At 40.4% G+C, this 19797-nt stretch overlaps 1 protein-coding gene across 2 annotated transcripts in view; it reads left to right on the plus strand.

The window, feature by feature from the left end:
• rem1 (RAS (RAD and GEM)-like GTP-binding 1) overlaps positions 1 to 11961 on the plus strand; it is a 31263-nt gene extending 19302 nt beyond the window's left edge. For both annotated transcript variants that reach the window (XM_083534278.1, XM_083534279.1), the window contains exons 4-5: positions 9624 to 9831; positions 11356 to 11961. In XM_083534278.1, coding sequence (XP_083390404.1) covers positions 9624 to 9831; positions 11356 to 11633 — 486 coding nt within the window. In that variant the 3' untranslated portion in view covers positions 11634 to 11961. The remainder of the gene's footprint in view (positions 1 to 9623; positions 9832 to 11355) is intronic.
• The last annotated feature ends 7836 nt before the right edge of the window (positions 11962 to 19797 follow it).

A 19797-nucleotide genomic window follows, 5' to 3' on the forward strand; every position in this document is an offset into this window, starting at 1 on the left:
TGGCATATAGCAAATGCTTGTATCCAGAGCGACTTACAAAATTTATTTTTCAGTCTCTGTCAATAAATTAACCAACACTGATTATACAACACTAATTAAATAAACAATGATTACAGTCAACCCATGATAATTTGCGGTTCGGAACTCGCGGCTCTGAAAATTATCATTCTCATTTGGAACCTAACCAACAGAAATTTCTGTACAGTCGGGGGAAGAAATACAAATTATAAAATTGCTTGTAGTTTTTTTATTAACTCAGTTTATTATTATTATTATTATTTTTTTTATTATTATTATTATTATCATCATTATTATTATCATTATTATTAACATTTGTAAACATCAACAGTTTACAATTTTTTTTACAATTTTGAATAAAATAAATAAATAAAATGCGTGATTGGTTGAATAATACATAAAATAATATTTTATAAAAGTAAAATAAATTCAATTAATGCTGTATACTTTTTTTATTATATTGTTTACACTGAGTAATTAATTAAATTGGCACAAATAAATAAATGGAAAAATTCATTTATTAGTTTTCATTTGTTAGACCTCATTTGGGTACAGATGTGTGTGTGTGTGTGTGTGTGTGTGTGTGTGTGTGTGTGTGTGTGTGTGTGTGTGTGTGTGTGTGTGTGTGTGTATTTTACATTCAATATGTACTTTTCTAAATATATGATCTACTTAATTGTTCTACTTATTTCAGCATACTTTAACAAATGTCTTAATTCCTTCCATCCTTTATTTATACACTTCGTCAATATGTGAAATTGTCAGGATTTTCTCCTTTTAAGAGAAATTCTTGAAACTGCACACAAAATGCTAAATAATCCATAGCGCTAACGTTAGCCGCTAGCCACTTTGTAGCCACAGTGACACTGTGCTAACTCTAGTTTCTTTTTTTAACCCCTGCAATTGTTGTGTATGTTTTCAAGTTTATTGATAATAATAATAATAATAATAATAATAATAATAATAATAATAATAATAATAATAATAATATACTCAAAGTGTGAGGTGGAGAGTAAACACACTTGCGGTCCTCCACTGAATACATACCTTAGAGAAATTTTAACTGTGTCCCGCACGTAAAAAGGATTGCATTCGGTACACATGTGTACTGGACCTGAAAGCATTGTACTGAAAAATTGTTTATCCAAGAAATTTATCCAGATAAATGCCATGTGTCTCTGCCTACATTTTTATGTCTTTCATTTTGGGGTGTAATGGTACATGTATTCATACCGCAATTTTTCTGTAAAATTTTTCGGTACAACTTGCTTAGTACATAAACTGAACAAATCAATCAAGATTTTCACAAATTAAACATTAAGTGAAAAATTAGTGGTATGTACATTTGGATGCATTTGAGTTGCAAAATTTGGTTTAACAGCAAAACATATTCCCTTAGATGCAGTACTTTTTTGTGGCAAACTATATTTTGAATGCTGGCAAAACTGACAGAAGTTGAAGTGAAGGGAGCCAGTGTTCAGCAGAGAGGGCAGAGTACTATAAACCCATAAAGAGCAAAGGACATTGACGACTTCGGGACCTAATTACACAGCTATTGATCCCAGCATTGCTGTATCATGTCCTGCTGATGGCTGCAAGGCATGGCCAATGTTGAGTGTCTGGATAAAAACTGGCTATTGAGAGAGACTAATGGATAGGTCTGACGCGTCTTTTTGGCTACTGTGGAGACGTTGCTGGGATGTTCAAACTTTTACCCGGGAAACCCTCTAAACCCCTTCAAAACATACTGTATATGCAACAAAAAATCCCTAGTCAAAACAGATACATTTTGTGAATATAATCATTATTATATTCCACTTGAGAGCTACAGTGTATGCAGAAAGTACTCACTATTCAGTATTTTCTTCCAAAATCTACAAACAATACTCCATAATGACATTGTGAAAGAAGTTTGTTAGAAATCTTTGCAAATTCATTACAAAAATTAAAAAATAAAATCACATTTACATAAGTATACACAGCCTTTGTACAATACTTTGTTGAAGCACCTTTGGTACCAATTACAGCCTCAGGTCTTTCTGAGTATGATGCTACAAATTTGGCACACCTATTTTTGGGCACTTTCTCCCATTCCTCTTTGTAGAACCTCTCAAGGACCATCAGTATTGGGAGCGTCGGTGCACAGCCATTTTCAGATCTCTGGCTGGGCCACTGAAGGGCATTCACAGAGTTGTCTCATAGCCACTCCTTTATCATCTTGGCTATGTGCTTAGGGTTGTTGTCCTGTTGGAAGATAAACTGTCGCCCCAGTCTGAGGTCCAGAGCGCTCTGGAGCAGGTTTTCATCAAGGATGTCTCTGTACATTACTGCATTCATCTTGCCCTCAATCCTGAATAGTCTCCCCACAGCATGATGCTGCCACCACCATGCTTTACTGTAGGGATTGTGATGAGCGTTGCCTGGTTTCCTCTAGACATGACGCTTGTTATTCAGGCCAAAGAGTTAAATTTTTGTTTTATCAGACCAGAGAATTTTGACAAACTCCAGGTACCTTTAACTGAGGAATCACTTATGCCTGGCCACTCTACCATACAGGCCTGATTGGTGGAGTGCTGCTGAGATGGTTGTAATTTTGAAAGTTTCTACTGTAGAGTGACCATCGGGTTCTTGGTCACCTCCTTGACTAAGGCCCTTCTCCCCCGAACGCTCAGTTTGGCCGGGCGGCTTGCTCTAGGAGTCCTGGTGGCTCTAAACTTCTTACAATAACGGATGATGGAGGCCACTATGCTCAATGGGACCTTTAATGCTGCAGAAAATGTTTCTGTACCCTTCCCCAGATTTGTGTCTTGATACAATCCTGTTTCTGAGGTCAAGAGACAATTCCTTGGATTTCATGTCTTGCTTTGTGCTCTGACATACACTGTTAACTGTGGGACTTTATATAGACAGGTGTGTACCTTTCCAAATCATGTCCAATCAACTGAATTTACCACAGGTGGACTCCAATCAAGTTGTAGAAACATATCAAGGATGGTCATGGCAAAGGCTGTGAATACTTATGTACATGTGATTTTTTGTTTTATTATTATTTGTAATAAATAAAAAAAAGGTTTCAAACAAACTTCTATCATGTTGTCATTATGGAATTTTTAGAATTTTGAGAAAATGTATTAATTCAATCTATTTTGGAATTAGGTTGTAACATAACAAAATTTGGAAAAATCTAAACGATGTGAATACTTTCCGTATAAAATGTATATCAAGAAACAATAAATAATCATTTAATTTTAAAATGTTTATTGAATTTGATAACAACTGCAGCTACACTGTAAAAAATTGTCGTGAAAAAAAACAGTAAAATACTGGCAGCAGGGTTGCCCCATTAACAATAATGCGTAATCATAATCCAAATACAGTACCATGTATTCATTTTTGTAAATAACCCATATTAATGGCAGCAATTTTACTGTAATATTCTACATAAAATATACTGGATGATTCAGTAAACTAAAATGGTGCTATTACAAATAAATGGAAAGAGCTTGGAGGCTTGGATAATATGAAAATTTATTATGTAACCCATCATTTAATTTAAAAAGGTAGCAACAACTGAAAACTGTACAAAATTTTTTCCATTACAGTTGTAAATACTATGCATAACATAACATACGCATAACTAATCGTCTTTTTTAGTAATCTCAGGGGACTGATGCATCTTGGCACTGTCAGTGCTGCTGCCTTTTTAATACAAAATGTACAATTTGTCAGTAGGATTTAAAAAATAGGTTCAGTCCAATCCATAATCTAAAAGGAGAGAGCCTTATACTATAAATGGTGTAAAATCCAGTCAAATTTGAAAACTACAAAAAGGTTCAGACAAATCAGAACATTTACTATAATAAAGTAAATTTCATCTAACAGTGACAAGGCATATTATCCTTTCACACTAGAGCAACAGTTTTACTGTAGCTTAACTAAACTGATATTTACAAAGAGAAAGCTCTGATTCCTTCAGATTTGATCTGGTCAAGTGTATACCAAGATTCTGCTAATCGTTTTATACAACGTGACCTTTAAAGGCAAACGTGAACAAAAACAAGACGAGATACAAATCTTGTCCTGGGACAAGTGAACATATTCCCTTTCGGTTTACATTAAACAATATATTTTCTTTAGTGTTCCACATCTAAAATAACCACATTGTGGAGTGTAGTAGACTGGAGAACAAGATGATGTATATAAACTAGAACATAAATTGGGCCATATGATATGATAGCCTGATGGCTTGAGGGAAGAAACTGTTGCACAGTCTGGATGTGGCGCCCGAATGCTTCGGAACCGCTTTCCTGATGGTAGGAGAGGGAAAAGTGTGTGTGACGGGTGTATGTGTGGTCATCCACAATGCTGTTGGCTTTGCGGATGCAGCATGTGGTGTATATGTCCATATCTCCAGTGCTCAGTGTGGTGGTGCTGGAGATGCAGGTTACCGATCCGGACTGACTAAGGTCTCCCAGTCAGGAAGTCCAGTATCCAGTTACAAAGGGGGGTGTTCAGGCCCAGTAGGCTCAGCTTCTCAATCAGGTGCCGAGGGATGATCGTGTTGAATGCTAAGCTAAAGTCTATGAACAGCATCCGTACATAAGAGTCCTTGTTGTCTAGGTGGTTGCGGACCAGATGAAGGGTTGTGGAGATGGCATCGTCCGTGGAGTGGTTTGGACACGCGAACTGCATGGGTTCCAGTGCTGGTGGAAGCTGTGTCTTGACATGCCTCATGACAAGCCTCTCGAAGCACTTCATCACAATGGGTGTGAGTGCAACTGGACGATAGTCATTAAGGCAGGAGACAGTAGACTTCTTCGGCACGGGAATGATGGTCGTCATCTTTAGGCACGTAGGAACAATGGCGCTGCTCAGGGAGATGTTGAAGATGTCGGTGAAGACATCCACTAGCTGTTGTGCACATTCCCTGAGCACTCTGCCAGGGATGTTGTCTGGTCCAGAAGACTTCCCCTGGTTAACTCTGCATAGAGTTTTCCTCACTTTAATTCAATTCAATTTTTATTTGTATAGCACTTTTAACAATGAACATTGTCTCAAAGCAGCTTTACACAGATAATGTGGTGATTAAACGTAAATATGTTCTTTGTAAAAATGTTTGTCCCTGATGAGCAACTGTGGCAAGGAAAAACTCCCCGAGATGGCATAAGGAAGAAACCTTGAGAGGAACCAGATTCAAGAGGGAACCCATCCTCATCTGGGTTGCACCAAATGTCCATTTGAAGCAGATATACAATGTTGCGGGGTACAGTGATGAAGCAAACTGTATTCCTGAGTCAGTGTAGCAGACTGTTGACATTAACTACAGTCCAATCCATCCTCAAAGCACCCGTTCTACTCCGGAATTACATGGAACCACCCAAGGTGTTGATAAGAGACCGTCCCAAGCTGCACAGAAGTGTGAAGATCCACGGAGGGGAGAGGGGCAGGAACAGTGGTCACTGGAGCCTCAGGAGCATGTTTAACTCGACCGAGAGAGAGAGAGAAAGAGAGAGAGAGAGAGAGAGAAAGAGAGAGAGCGAGAGAGAGAGAAGAGGGTGACGGGAAGAGAGGAATATGGATTATTAAGTGTCCCTATTGGTGTATAAAAGTTAATATCACTGTGCAGTTTGGACTCCGGCAAGACTCGCTATAGCAGCATAACTAAAAGGGAGAACCAGAAGGTAACACAGACATGAGGGATCTCTGGGATAAGAGACGACCCACCACACCACTGTCAACAAACCCGAGTGAACGTGTGAATGTGAGGGGACGACAGCATACAAATATACCAGTTCACCAAACACTCTATATCCATGCTCCCTCCAGATCTGAGCCTTTACCTAAGAAAAATCTACTGATAAAAGGCTTGACTAAATATATAGGTTTTCAACCTCGACTTAAACAATGAGACTGTGTCTGAGTCCCGAACACTGGTTGGAAGGCTGTTCCATAACTGTGGGGCTTTATAAGAGAAAGATCTGCCCCCTGCTGTAGTCTTCATTATTTGAGGAACCAACAGATAGCCAGCACCTTTTGATCTAAGTAGGATCAAAACACTTCAGCTGTGGTTAGACAGAGCACCTGGTCACTGGGAGGAGGGATGGTCTTCCTCGCCACCATGTTGTTCTGCACCACCACAGGGAGGCATCACGGTCACAAGCAGGTGATGTTGTCTTGTAGTTCGTGATCGCCTGGATCCTCTGCCACATGCGCCGGGTGTCTCTGCTGTCCTGGAAGTGGCCGTGAATTCTCTTGGCGTGTGCACGCTTCGCCTCTCTGATGGCACGGGACAGTTTGGCCCTTGCTGTTTTTAAGGCCATCCTGTCCCCTGCTCTGAAGGCAGAGTCTCTTGTTTTTAGCAGCGCACCTTGTCAGTCATCTACGGCTTCTGGTTGGAGTGTGTAGTGATAGTCTTGGAGATAGTAACGTGTACTCCTCCAAGTTGATGAAATCGCCGTTGGTTGCAGCTTCCCTGAACATGTCCCAGTCAGTGCATTCAAAGCAGTCCTGGAGAGCAGACATGGATCCTGCTGGCCAGGTTCTCACCTGCTTTCAAGCTGGTCTTGAATGCCTGCTGAGTGGTCTGTATGCTGGGATCAGCGTAACAGAAGATGTGGTCTGAGTATCCGAGGTGGGGGGGGGGGGGCTTAGCCCGGTATGCGCCCTGGATGTTTGTGTAAACGACAATCCGCGTGTTTTCTCCTTTGGTTGCAAAGTCCACATTCTGATAAAATTTAGGACGCACAGTCCTGAGATTTACATGGTTGAAATCTCAGGCGACAATAAACAATCCGTCAGGGTGTGTGTTTTGTAGTTCGCTAATGGTCCCGTAGAGTACGCTGAGCACTTCCTTAGCATTCGCGCTAGGTGGTATGTACACTCCGAGCACAATAGCAGTGGTGAATTCCCGGGGTAAATAAAACGGTCTACATCTCACAACAATAAGCTCCAACAGCGATGAGCAGTAGGTGGAAACAAGCACAGAGTTCTTACACCATTCCGTGTTGATGTAAACACACAGACCACCGCCACGAGTCTTACCGCACAGAGCTGCATTTCTGTCGTCACGAAACGCAGCTAGCCCGTCCAGCTGAATGGCGGCATCTGGAACTCTGTCGCTCAGCCACGTCTCAGTGAACACAAAGACGCAGCAGTGTCTGTACTAACGCAGAGTAGCTTGTTGTAGTCTGATGTAGTCCAATTTGTTGTCCAGGGAGCAGACATTTGCCAGCAGTAGAGATGGTAGAGCAGGCCGGTTAGGGTTAGCTTTTAGCTTAGCACTAGCCGCTGCTCGCTTTCCACGCTTCCGCTTCCTCGCGCAGCGCTTTCGATTCCCCCTCCTCCGTCCATCCGCCGCAGGCGATGCCGAGGTCTGGAGGCCTGGTTCTTAAAGCACGCTGAGGTCACATAGCTTCTGCCGCAGATCATTATTTATTGTGTTATTTGGGTTGTTTCTGAGTTCTTTGAGTTCTTGGCGGTGGTACACAAGGACACCGGTTGCTCCGACGTCCATATGTTGCGTAAGGCAGGCTACAAAGTGAAAGTAGCACCATTTTGGGTCCGGAGCGGCCGCTGCGAGCTATTGCCATGCGGCAGTAAGCACAGAAACTTCTTCATCTCCACTACACTCTTACTGTACTCTTTCTTCAGAATCACACCTACACCACTTCTCTTTCCATCCACACCATGAAAGAACAGTTTAAACCCACCTATATTTTTCCTGGCCTTACTCTCTTTCCACTTGGTCTCCGGAACACACAACATATCTACCTTTCTCCTCTCCGACATTTCAGCTATCTCTCTCCCTTTGCCAGTCATAGTACCAACATTTAAAGTACCAACCACAACCTCCACTCTCCTACACGTCTCCTTTCCCTGCTGTCTCTGTAGACGTCTTCCTCCTCCTCTTCTTCTCCTTCGGCCAAGAGTAGCCCTATCACAATACCTGTGGCTGTTGTTGGTAACTCGGGCCTCGACCGATCCGTTATGAATTACTCTTTCGTGATCCGCATATTTGATTTGGCACATGTTTTATGCTGGATGCCCTTCCTAACACAACCCTTCCCATTTATCTGGGCTTGGGACCGGAAATAAGAGTGCACTGAGTTGTGCAACCCTAATGGCTGGGATTCAACATCCTACCAGTAACAGAATAAAAACTCTTAACAAACAGTATCAGAAACTACAGCCAATCAGATCACCTCCTATAACAAGAAACATTATGTCTCATTTCACATATAAATTTAATTTTGGTAAAGGATATCCAAAAAATGCATTTAAATACTTTTATTTTGAATAGATTTCTAGCAGATATACACAAAGTAAAATAGCAGATCTAGATAAACATAATCTATATTTGCAATAAATCTTGATACTTTAAAGAAATATGACTTGAAAGATACTTTCAAGTCATACTCTCTATTTAATCCATCAAATCACAGGGATTTATATTATACATTTACATACACCATCTGAAAACCCTGTTACCTCATAGATTGCATATTGTGTATGACTTGGAGTGTATGCCTGTACAGTAACTGAACTTTCTGTATATCTGTTTGACATCCACTTCAAATAATTGCCTTTTTACATTTATATATACTTATACCTAACCAAAATTTGAATCTCTATGTGATATGAGACATAATGGTTATTGTCACTTTATTTTAAGTGATCTGATTGGCAGTAGTTATTGTCTTGGCTTTAGATTTTATTCCTCATGTTTATTCTCTGGCTCTCAAACACTACTGCAGTGAAACCTTAACTAAAATCATCAGTAACAGCTGTGTTTACCCTACAATTTCATTTCAAAATGACTGCTGTGAAACAGGTCAGTTGGACAACACAAGCCTTACCTTTGAATGAATGTTCCACCTGCAACATGAAATACTAATTGAGGAAAGCATGTATATCTCTACATGGACCTATATCTCTATGTATATCTCTAAATAGATCTTCTACGTATATCTCTACATGGAAGAACATGTATGCTTTGAACACTTTAAAAAGCTTATCTGATATGAAATACACAGTATGTCATTTCAATGAATACATATTGTACAGTATTAGATGAGGTGTTGGGGGTTAGCTTGAAAGTCCTTTCAACATCAGCCATTGTGCCAGATGACTAGGTATTAAAAAAATAGAATTGTAGTGGGAATGTTAGCTTCATAGGATGAATTATTTTGATGGCAATAAAAATTAAGAAAGACAGGAAAACAAAACCCAACATGGCTAACTTATTTTAACACTTCAGTAATTGCCTTTACCTGCCAAACAATAATAAAAAAAATTCAATGTGCTGCACGTTTCTGGCCAGTCACAACACACAAAGATGAGTGTTGAGGAGCAGATACAGGTAATGTAATGTTATTCACCTTACCATGACATTTGCTTCTAAAATACTGGATTGAAATGGATAATCCTCAAAAAGTAAGTCCAAAGTTGGCTCCACGTCTGTTCCGCATACCAAATGTTTTTTTATTGTCTAAAATGCATAGAGGGTAACCAGACAAAACCAATAAACAGCACTTTGACAGGATGCTATTCATATTCATTTTATGCCATGCCAAAGCTTTCTATGTAGTAAAGTCTGTAATTTGCAGGAAGAGGACGAGAAGTGGGTGCAGGACTACTGCATGCAGGTTGGGAATGCATATATCATTGTTTACTCCATCACTGACCGCAGCAGTTTCGAGAGTGCTTCAGAGCTGCGCATCCAGCTGCGACGTATCCGTCAGGCCGAGAATATTCCCATCATCCTTGTGGGCAACAAAAGTGACTTGGTGCGCTGTCGAGAGGTAGCAGTGGAAGGTGACAGTAGAAATTTTTTTTTCCCCTTATGTTTATAGAACAACTAGTTCCATGACTAAAACAAATGTAAATTAAATTTTTACTAAATTATGTATAGCCAGAATATTCAACAATCACCATGACCATGGTTTACAGCATAGATTTGCAACAGTTGGGCCTGAAATGCAGATGGAGTCATATGTAATATTTAATAATTAAAACATTCAGTTAATAACAATAATGAAAATATTAATTATAAATAGCCTTTACTCTGTAAGGCTAATTCTGTTAACCTCTATTTGTCTGTCCTTTAATGCCCGACCACAGTAGCATTACATTCATCTATCATATTCTAGCTGAAACACTACAAAATACAATATTCATGCTGTACATAATCTGAACTGCACATTATAATATTGACAAAAATTTGCACGTTATATGTATTAATGCAGTGCAGGAAGGTACCGTATTTTCTGGACTATAAGCCGCTACTTCTTTCCCATGCTTTGAACCCCGTGGCTTAAACAACAAAGCGGCTTATTTATGGATTTTTCCTGGGTTTTTCCCGGTTTCACAAACTTCAAGCCCAAAAACTGAGCACCAAAACATTAGACCAATGAAATTGCGAACGGGTTCAGGTGAAACAATGAAACTCTTTATATTAAATCAGATGTGCTCCCACTGAATCGGGCCGCACCACATCATAAATATGGATGAGGTTCCCCTGACGTTTGACCTGCCGCTGACTCGGACTGTCTACAGGAAATGTGAATCATTCGTCACGCTGAAAACAACCGGGCATGAAAAACCGCACTTCACCTGTGTTCTGAGCTGCAAGGCATCGGGAGAAAAAATTCCACTGATAGTGATTTTTAAACGCACGACGATGCCAAAAGACGAACTCTCGAGAGAAATTTTTGTGAAAGGAAGGAGGAAGACAGTGAACAATGACTTTCTTGGTAGGCTACTGTTTAGATACAAGTCGTTGTAACATGTTGAGTCAGGGTCATGGGAGAGCTCACTAACTCCAGTTGCAACATAAATCATATAAGCACAGACAGGTTTCCAAAACACATGCTTTTTTATTTTTCTTGGCAACAGCGTTACGGGTTAGTTAAAGAAACTTAGAAATGAGCATCAGAAAATAATAAGGACATATTCCTCGGTCTTGCACACATGCAGTAATACTGGAAAAATGCTGCTCTGCTCTTAAAGGAGCCACAATATATTTCACCTGTTACACCGTGTAACAGTTTTTCGTTAAAGCCTGTGTAAAGTTCATTAGTTATAACGTAGACACCTCCGGCTTATAGACAGGTGCAGCTTATTTATGTTCAAAGTAAAAATCTTTGTAAAATTTAGTGGGTGCGGCTTATATTTGGGTGCGCTTAATAGTCCGGAATTACGGTACATGAATGGATGCTCTATGACACAACACACAAAATTAATGAACCTAAAAAGGTTGTGAACCCTTGGTTTACACTTTTCTTATAAGAAGTGAAATGTTACATTTTTAATAATAGAATACCATGTTCTTTTTGCTAGAGGGTCGGGCTTGTGCTGTCGTTTTTGACTGCAAATTCATTGAGACGTCAGCATCATTGAACCACAATGTGACAGAGCTGTTTGAAGGCATCGTGAGGCAGATCCGTCTGCGGAGGGACAGCAAAGAGACCAATGAGCACCGGCGGTCAATTTACAAGCGCAAGGAGAGCATTGCCAAAAAGGCCCGCAGAGTCCTCGACAGACTGGTGGCCAAGAACAACAAAAAAATGGCCTTGAAAGTGCGCTCCAAATCCTGTCATGACCTGGCTGTGTTGTGAGCTCTTTTGTTAACCCCTGAAGGCTTTAAAAAATTATCAGGCATCTTTTTTGTTTGTTTTTAAAGAATTTTTGTCTTTATTTATTATTAATTTTGCTTAGTTTCCAAAGAGATTTAAATGAATGGATGACATTTTATGAGAACCTTTTCAGCAAATAGATCTGGGATGAAAAATTATCTTGGGATGAGAAACACTAAAGCAGTTGCACTGAATCAAACAATTGTATTTAGTATTAAGTAGACTTTTGGGACTTCTTTCGGTGTTTGACTTATTAGATTGGGTAGAAATCACCAGACCAACAAAAAAAAAAAAGAAAAAAAATGAACAACCACAACAGCTGTAATGCATCTATGCAAGTCTTTATAATTGTACTAGAGAACACAATTCTTCCTAAATATTTTAACCTCAGTTAGATTTTTGACAAATCTTCAAGTCCTGTCTGTGAGGACACTGCAAGAGACCAAAACCATACAAGCAAAACTATTTTGACTCCTTTAATTAATCACTCATCAGTAACTTCAGGCTATAGTTATACTACTTAATTTTGTAAAAAGTATGATCAATTGTAAATATGCAGGTACTAATACAGGTGTAAACACTGTGTTCGATAGAAAGTTTTGCACTATTCTGTTTCATTGCATCTATTCTGTTTCATTAAACTGTACAAACTGACTAGATAAAACATGCAAGTAAAGCTGCCTGACTAAGTCTACCTAATTGTTAAAAGGTTGCATGCTGATCGTAATGTTTTTTTTAATATTGTGTCCATATTTTCTACAAACATGCCTTTTGGACTTGTGTGTGTATTTTAGGTGAAGATACTAGTCAACTATCTTCAGTCTCTAATGGCACTCATTAGGCTAAAATTATTGCTCTATATTTGTTCTTACAACTTTTTTGTCACGTTCTGGAGACTTATTATATATATATATATATATATATATATATATATATATATATATATATATATATATATATATATAATTGTAATAATAATATAAATATTAATCGATTCATTCATTTATTCAGAAATTAATTAATACATTTAGATTTATATTATAATAAAAATTATATATATATATATATATATATATATATATATATATATATATATATATATATATATATATATATATATATATAAAATTCTGATTATAATATAAATATAACGTCTCTAGGTTAATCCTAGTTCGAGACGCTACGTCGCAATGCTTTGGGAACGCTTCATTTGTTGTCCATGTTCTGAATCACGGGTGTAATCTGTCCAATGGAAGGCGCGAAGTCACCGGCGGGGTAACGTCACGACCAGGAAGCTAAAAATAAAAAGCATATGGAGTGAAGCCGGCACTGTGGCAGGGGGATGCAGCATCTCGTTCCCTCAGTGAACTAGGGTTACAACCTAGAGACGTTCCCTTTCAGGAACTCGAGCTGCGTCGCAATGCTTTGGGATGTCTAATACCGCCAGACTGACCAGTCCCTGACTAGTGGGTATGGGCACAGCTATGTCGAAGAACATAGGAGCCAAAAGTGTCACAGAGGTCAAGGTTATAAAACCTGACAAAGGTCAGCGGGGTGGACCAACCCGCAGCATCGCAGAGGTCTTGGAGGGACACTTTAGAGGACCAGGCCTTAGAGGCTGCCACACTCTGCGCTCTGACCCTGAATGGAGCGGGAAAACCAGAGGACTCTTCGAAAGATAGGATAATCCACCTGCTGAGTGTCTGTTTATTAGCATGGAGGCCTTTTCTCGGAGGGCCATAGCAGATGAACAGTTGTTCCGACTTCCCTCAGGGACTCGTATTGACGTAAGTGTCCAGTGCTCGCATCGGACACAGCAGGTTCAGCTTCTCCTGGTCTGGGGCTTGAAATGGAGGAGGATAGAATGCCTGGAGCCTAAAAAGGTCGTGGGATGACAAAGAGACATCTAGCAGAACTTACCAGGCTGCCAGGTAGTCTCTTAGAGGACTTAGTCTCTCGAGACCTTCAGTCTGACCTCCATTATGCCTAGAGCAGGGGCTGCCCCCTGGTGCAGCTCTAGTGGCCTCAAAAGAGGCGGCGAGTCCTCCTGGTCCGCAAATCCTTCCTGGGAGGAACTCATCATATAGGGAATATTATGATCATAGTGTCAAAAGCTGAACAAGTAAGTAAACATGGCCCTGAGGCCAGTAGCAGGTCATTTACCTCTTTGATAAGGCATAAATCCTGAATGATACATTTAATGAATGTTACTTCTGGATATGTATGAACATACACTGATCAGGCATAACATTATGACCACCCGCCTAATATTGTGTTGGTCCCCTTTTTTGCTGCCAAAATAGTCCTGATCTTTTGAGCATTAACAATGTTGGTCTGTTGGTCAGCCATCGCTCCCCACCTACATCAATGTGCATCCATGACCCTGTTGCCTATTCACCACTGTTTCCTTGGACCACTTTTAATAGTTTTTGACCCAGTCGTCTTGCCATCACAATTTGGCCCTTGTCAAACTCGAATCCTTACACTTGCCCATTTTTCCTGCTTCTAACACATCAACTTTGACAAGATGTTATTTATAACAAGATGTTATTTTTCAAATTGTCTGGCTTTAAATAAATAGTCTGGATTTATTTGTATAATACAGGGGTGGCCAACCAGTCAGAGACTGGGAGCCACATTTTTTACTGTGTTACCGCAAAGAGCCACATCATACACATGGGCACACCTGAACATCACCCATCCCTTCCTCTTACACACTTACACACACACACACACACACACACACACACACACACACACACACACACACACACACACACACACACACCTCTGCTCAGCCAGATTTATTGTAAATGTCACACACCAACATAATGACAGAAATTGACTCCTACAGTACTAAGACCACAGGACAGTCATTTTCAACAATGAACATTGTGTGCACTGTTCACACAACTCTTAGTTTAACCAAGTCCACAAACAAAAATATAATAATTTACAATAGCCATCCATCCATCTTCTCCCGCTTATCTGAGGCCGGGTCGCAGGGGCAGCAGTCTAAGCAAAGATGCCCAGACTTCCCTCTCCCTAGCCACTTCCTCCAGCTCTTCCGGGGGGACAGCAAGGCGTTCCCAGGCCAGCCAGGAGACATAGTCTCTCCAGCTGTCCTAGGTCTTCCCCGGGGTCTCCTCCCAGTGGGACGCGCCCGGAACACCTTCCCAGGAAGACGTTCAGGAGGCATCCGGAACAGATGCCCGAGCCACCTCAGCTGACCCCTCTCGATGTGGAGGAGCAGCGGATCTACTCTGAGCTTCTCCCGAGTGACTGAGCTTCTCACCCTATCTCTAAGGGATCACCCAGCCACCCTGCGGAGAAAGCTCATTTCGGCCGCCTGTATCCGGGATCTTGTCCTTTCGGTCATGACCCAGAGCTCATGACCATAGGTGAGAGTAGGAACGTAGATTGACCGGTAAATCGAGAGTTTTGCCTTGCGGCTCAGCTCTTTCTTCACCACGACAGACCGGTACATCGACCGCATTACTGCAGAAGCTGCACCGATCCGTCTGTCAATCTCCCGTTCCACCCTTCCCTCACTCGTGAACAAAACCCCAAGATACTTAAACTCCTCCACTTGCGGCAGGAACTCCCCACCAACCTGAAGTGGGCAAGCCACCCTTTTCCGACTGAGGACCACGGCCTCGGATTTGGAGGTGCTGATTCTCATCCCAGCCGCTTCACACTCGGCTGCAAACCGTCCCAGTGCATGCTGAAGGTCCTGGTCCGATGAAGCCAACACGACAACATCATCTGCAAAGAGCAAAGACGAAATCGTGTCGTCACCAAACCGGACACCCTCCGACCCCTGGCTGCGCCTAGAAATTCTGTCCATAAAAATTATGAACAGAACCGGTGACAAAGGGCAGCCCTGCCGGAGTCCAACATGCACCGGGAACAAGTCTGACTTACTGCCGGCAATGCGAACCAAGCTCCTGCTTCGATCGTACAGGGACCGGACAGCCCTTAGTAAAGGGCCCCCGACCCCATACTCCCGGAGCACCCTCCACAGGCCGCCGCGAGGGACACAGTCGAATGCCTTTTCCAAATCCACAAAACACATGTGGACTGGTTGGGCAAACTCCCATGAACCCTCCAGCACCCTGTAGAGGGTATAGAGCTGGTCCAGTGTTCCACGGCCTGGACGAAAACCACACTGTTCCTCCTGAATCTGAGGTTCTACTATCGGCCGTATTCTCCTCTCCAGTACCCTGGCATTTACAATAGCGTTTTTCTTTTACTATGCATGTTACTTAGTGGGACTTTTGGCATTCCTTGCCTTGAACAATCCCCTTCAAATCTGGCTCGTATTCCGTTGTTGCCACTCGAAGCAATTCTTTCACGTGTTTCAGGGTAGAAAACACAGACTTTGTTTGTGGGGTTTTTTTTATGTGCGTGTTCACTTCGCTTAAGTTCAATACGGTATTTTCGTCAAATGCGCATGTGCGTGAGATGAATATACCGCAGGGGTGGGCAATTAATTTTTTACAAGGGGCCACATGAGAAACCTGTATTGTGTCTGAGGGCCACACCAACAATAATATTTTAGGGATGCACCGAAATGAAAATTCAATTCAAAAGGCAATGAAATCCATAATTTTTTGTGTTATGCCTTTTGCCTTGGCACCATCACTGGAAAACTTTTCCGCCTTTTCAAAAACGTCCGCTACAGACGGAGTGCGCATGCTCGGATTGACTTTACTTTTCTGCGCCGCGTTCTTCTCATATTTAGAAGGCAATCGGGATGGTTTGAGTTCAGGTGATAAATTAAACCCGACTTGGAGAAACTCTTTGCAGATACACCCACTCTTGAAATTTCAGCATTGCATGTTTTGCACATCGCTATCCGCACACTGCAGACATGTTGCTCTTATCCAGATAACCGTGTGCTGGCTGCGCTTTTTTTATTGCGTCATTACAATTGTGTTTCTGCCGTGTTGTTTCGGTGATTTGGGTATTCCGGGCAAAAATTTTCGGTGCATCCCTGTAATTTATGATTGGCCTCACGTGGGCCGGGCAGGGACGTACAAAGGGCCGGATGTGGCCCGCGGGCCGTGGTTTGCCCAGGTCTGATATCCCAGTAGGGGCAAGCTCATTTTAATCTTAAAAATACCGTATTGAACTCAAGCGAAGCGAACACGCACATTAAAAAACAAACAAACACAAACTTCGATATGGTATAATACTATACATTTTGTCATTGAAAAAAATCATGAATGTACACTGGCGATCAAAATTAGAGAACAATTCATAAATAATTGAACAATTCTACAATAATGTCATCTTCACTGCTCAACAGTTGAAGGACTTTTTGTCCTGTCTATACCATGCTACCAGAACACCTTTTCCACAAAATAACTAAGGCATTTAATAAAAAAACATTATTTTACAGAAAACACACTGATTAAAATTAGAGAAATAATGACATGGCCTGCCCAGAGTCCTGATCTCAACCCAATAGAGAACCTCTGGGAAATACTTGGTGACAAAGTTATGGCCAAGAAACCCACTACAGTCACCGACCAAAATTACACCAGAGCAGTGTGAGAGACTAGTGCTGTCCTGTGGCCGCAGATGTGCTGAAGTCATTCAGAGCAGAGACCTGTACACTTCCTACTAATTGCTGACTGCTGTAACCTTCAGAGAATTTTGTTGTAATCTTTTTCCATGCTACAGTCATTGTTGTTCTCTAATTTTGATCAGTGTGTTTTCTGCAAAATAATGATTTTTTTTAAATGCCTTAGATATTTTGTGGAAAAGGTGTTCTGGTAGCATGGTATAGACAGGACAAAAACTCCTTCAACTGTTGAGCAGTGAAGATGACATTATTTCAGAATTGTTCAATTGTTTATGAATTGTTCTCTAATTTTGATCGCCAGTGTATTGCTGTTACATATCGGTGGTGTGCATGTTACTTTAATGCTCCTAGTTTATTTTGCTATTGTTGTGACTATTAAATTATTATGTTTGTCTTCTAATAGGGTGGAAATATGTCCTAGCCGCAAGAGCTTGTCAACTCATGAGGCCTCCTTCTATTTACTTTGATTCCATTTATGTCTTAAATTCTAAATGGCCTGATTTTACCTGTGTGTATGATAGTTAGTCACAATGATAGTTTTTCCCTCTGTAAGTATTTTTCTTTTAAGGGTCTATCCAGAGTTTAGTAGAATATTGATTTAGGAGTTCAGCAGCCTGATTGAGTTCTGTGGGGTCAGATGGTGATCCAATCATAGTCGATATCTCTGGGAGATTATTGATATAACTCTTTACAGTAAGTGACGTGAATGTACTTTTAACACAAAAAAGTGGGGAGATGCATATATTATTAATAAAACATAGTATTAAGTAGATAAGGTAATGGTCTGAAATAACTTTAGACTGTGGAACTATGTTAATAATAAATACAAAATTTTAATGCTTTGTATATATAAAAAAGGTTTGAAATGAAATCCCTAAATTCTGAAAAAAAAAACATGGAAAAAAAAAAGATCCAAACCAGTCTTCCCCAAAAAAGTGGAGATTATTGCAATCTTTATTACTGTATGATTTGTAAAATACAGTATGACTTCACACAGTCTATTTTTTTAAACATAAGACTTTATGTGATATATTTAAACAGATTTAACACTGTACATCTGGAACACTAATATGATCTACTAAATATGGATCTACTAAGATAAAAATGGTTGATCATGTGTTTGATCAAGAACCATCACTGTGATACTAAGTACTACAATTAAATACTTGCTTTTGAGCAACTGTGCTTCAGTTGTATGTTGTCACTGCTTTGTATGGTCTATTGAACTGCAACAAATAGGTCACTGGTGAGCAGTGGTCAATATTCATACTGGCAGTGACCTACTTTCTCCCCACTATGCAGTACTTCCTAACTTAGCCACCGCTAATATTTATTCAATATGGCTAAATTAGAGAGGGTATTGGAAAATATGAACAAATGTGTGTAGACCAGATCTGTTAGACTAACACACTGTAACATAGTTGTCATAGTTATTGTAATGGTTGCTGTAATGCTTTGTTCAGTTTGCTATATTACCAAATTATATGATATACTGCTGCCAGGTTATTGTGTTAATAGCATATAACATTTCATTACCATGGATTTTTACAAACAATGCTTAGAATGACAACAGTATACTAATGGCAGCTGCACATTTTGGCATCTGTAATCAGATAGGAAATGTATTTTCTTTGTCAAATCAAAATAACAATACAGACTGATTAGTTTTTTGGACATCTATTACTCGTGTGTTTGTTTGAATAAGGCAAAATGTGTTGGAAGAGCAACTACTCATCACCAGAATTAAAGGGGAGCAAATAAACTGTTTTCAAAAGCTTCATGACTAGGTCAGCACTTTCCACTGTGTCCCTGACATTGGTGCAGTTGGGGAGGAGGGGTGGCTGCTCCCTGGAAACTCAGAGCTTTGATTTAGTCTGGCTAATGGAAAGAATCTTCATTTCATTGTCAATCTTTTTTCCTAGCTAATTCAGACACTACCAACATGCAAGATGTAAAAGAGGTTTCCTGCCTTCTAAACATATTCTTTGGCACTGGTGTACATAATATTAAGGAAAATCTAGTCAGGCAATTGTTTTTGCAGCTAAAAAATGTGCTCAGGAAATGTTTAAGTTTTTGAAATCACCTTATGTGATATTATTTACATATCTTAATAGTTAAATCCTAATCTCATAAATGGCTTTTAAAATGTTTGATATATTATCCGGGTTAAGTTGTACTGTGTGGGCTGTAAAACAACGTGTGTGTGTGTGTGTGTGTGTGTGTGTGTGTGTGTGTGTGTGTGTGTGTGTGTGTGTGTGTGTGTAAGAAGGAGACAATAGAGAAAGAGAGAGCTAGAGAAAGCAAGAGTAGAATGGAAAAAGTGAAAAAGGCCAAGGAGGTGGTGATGTAGCAAGGTTAATGACCCTGCACGAATTACAATGACTACATGTTGCAATGTGTCAAAAAGTTGGCATCACCAAGATATGTTGTGTGCACTCTCTACCTTTCTTGGGAAACTTACATTTCCTCACAGTTTGTTGGCCCGCTGCCATTGGGTTGTGGGGTGTGGTTTTTTGGGGTACTCTAGCAGGTTTGACTATATACAGAATACTGGTC

The sequence above is a fragment of the Silurus aristotelis genome, assembly GCF_946808225.1.
Source record: "Silurus aristotelis genome assembly, chromosome: 28".
NCBI classification, from domain to species: domain Eukaryota; kingdom Metazoa; phylum Chordata; class Actinopteri; order Siluriformes; family Siluridae; genus Silurus; species Silurus aristotelis.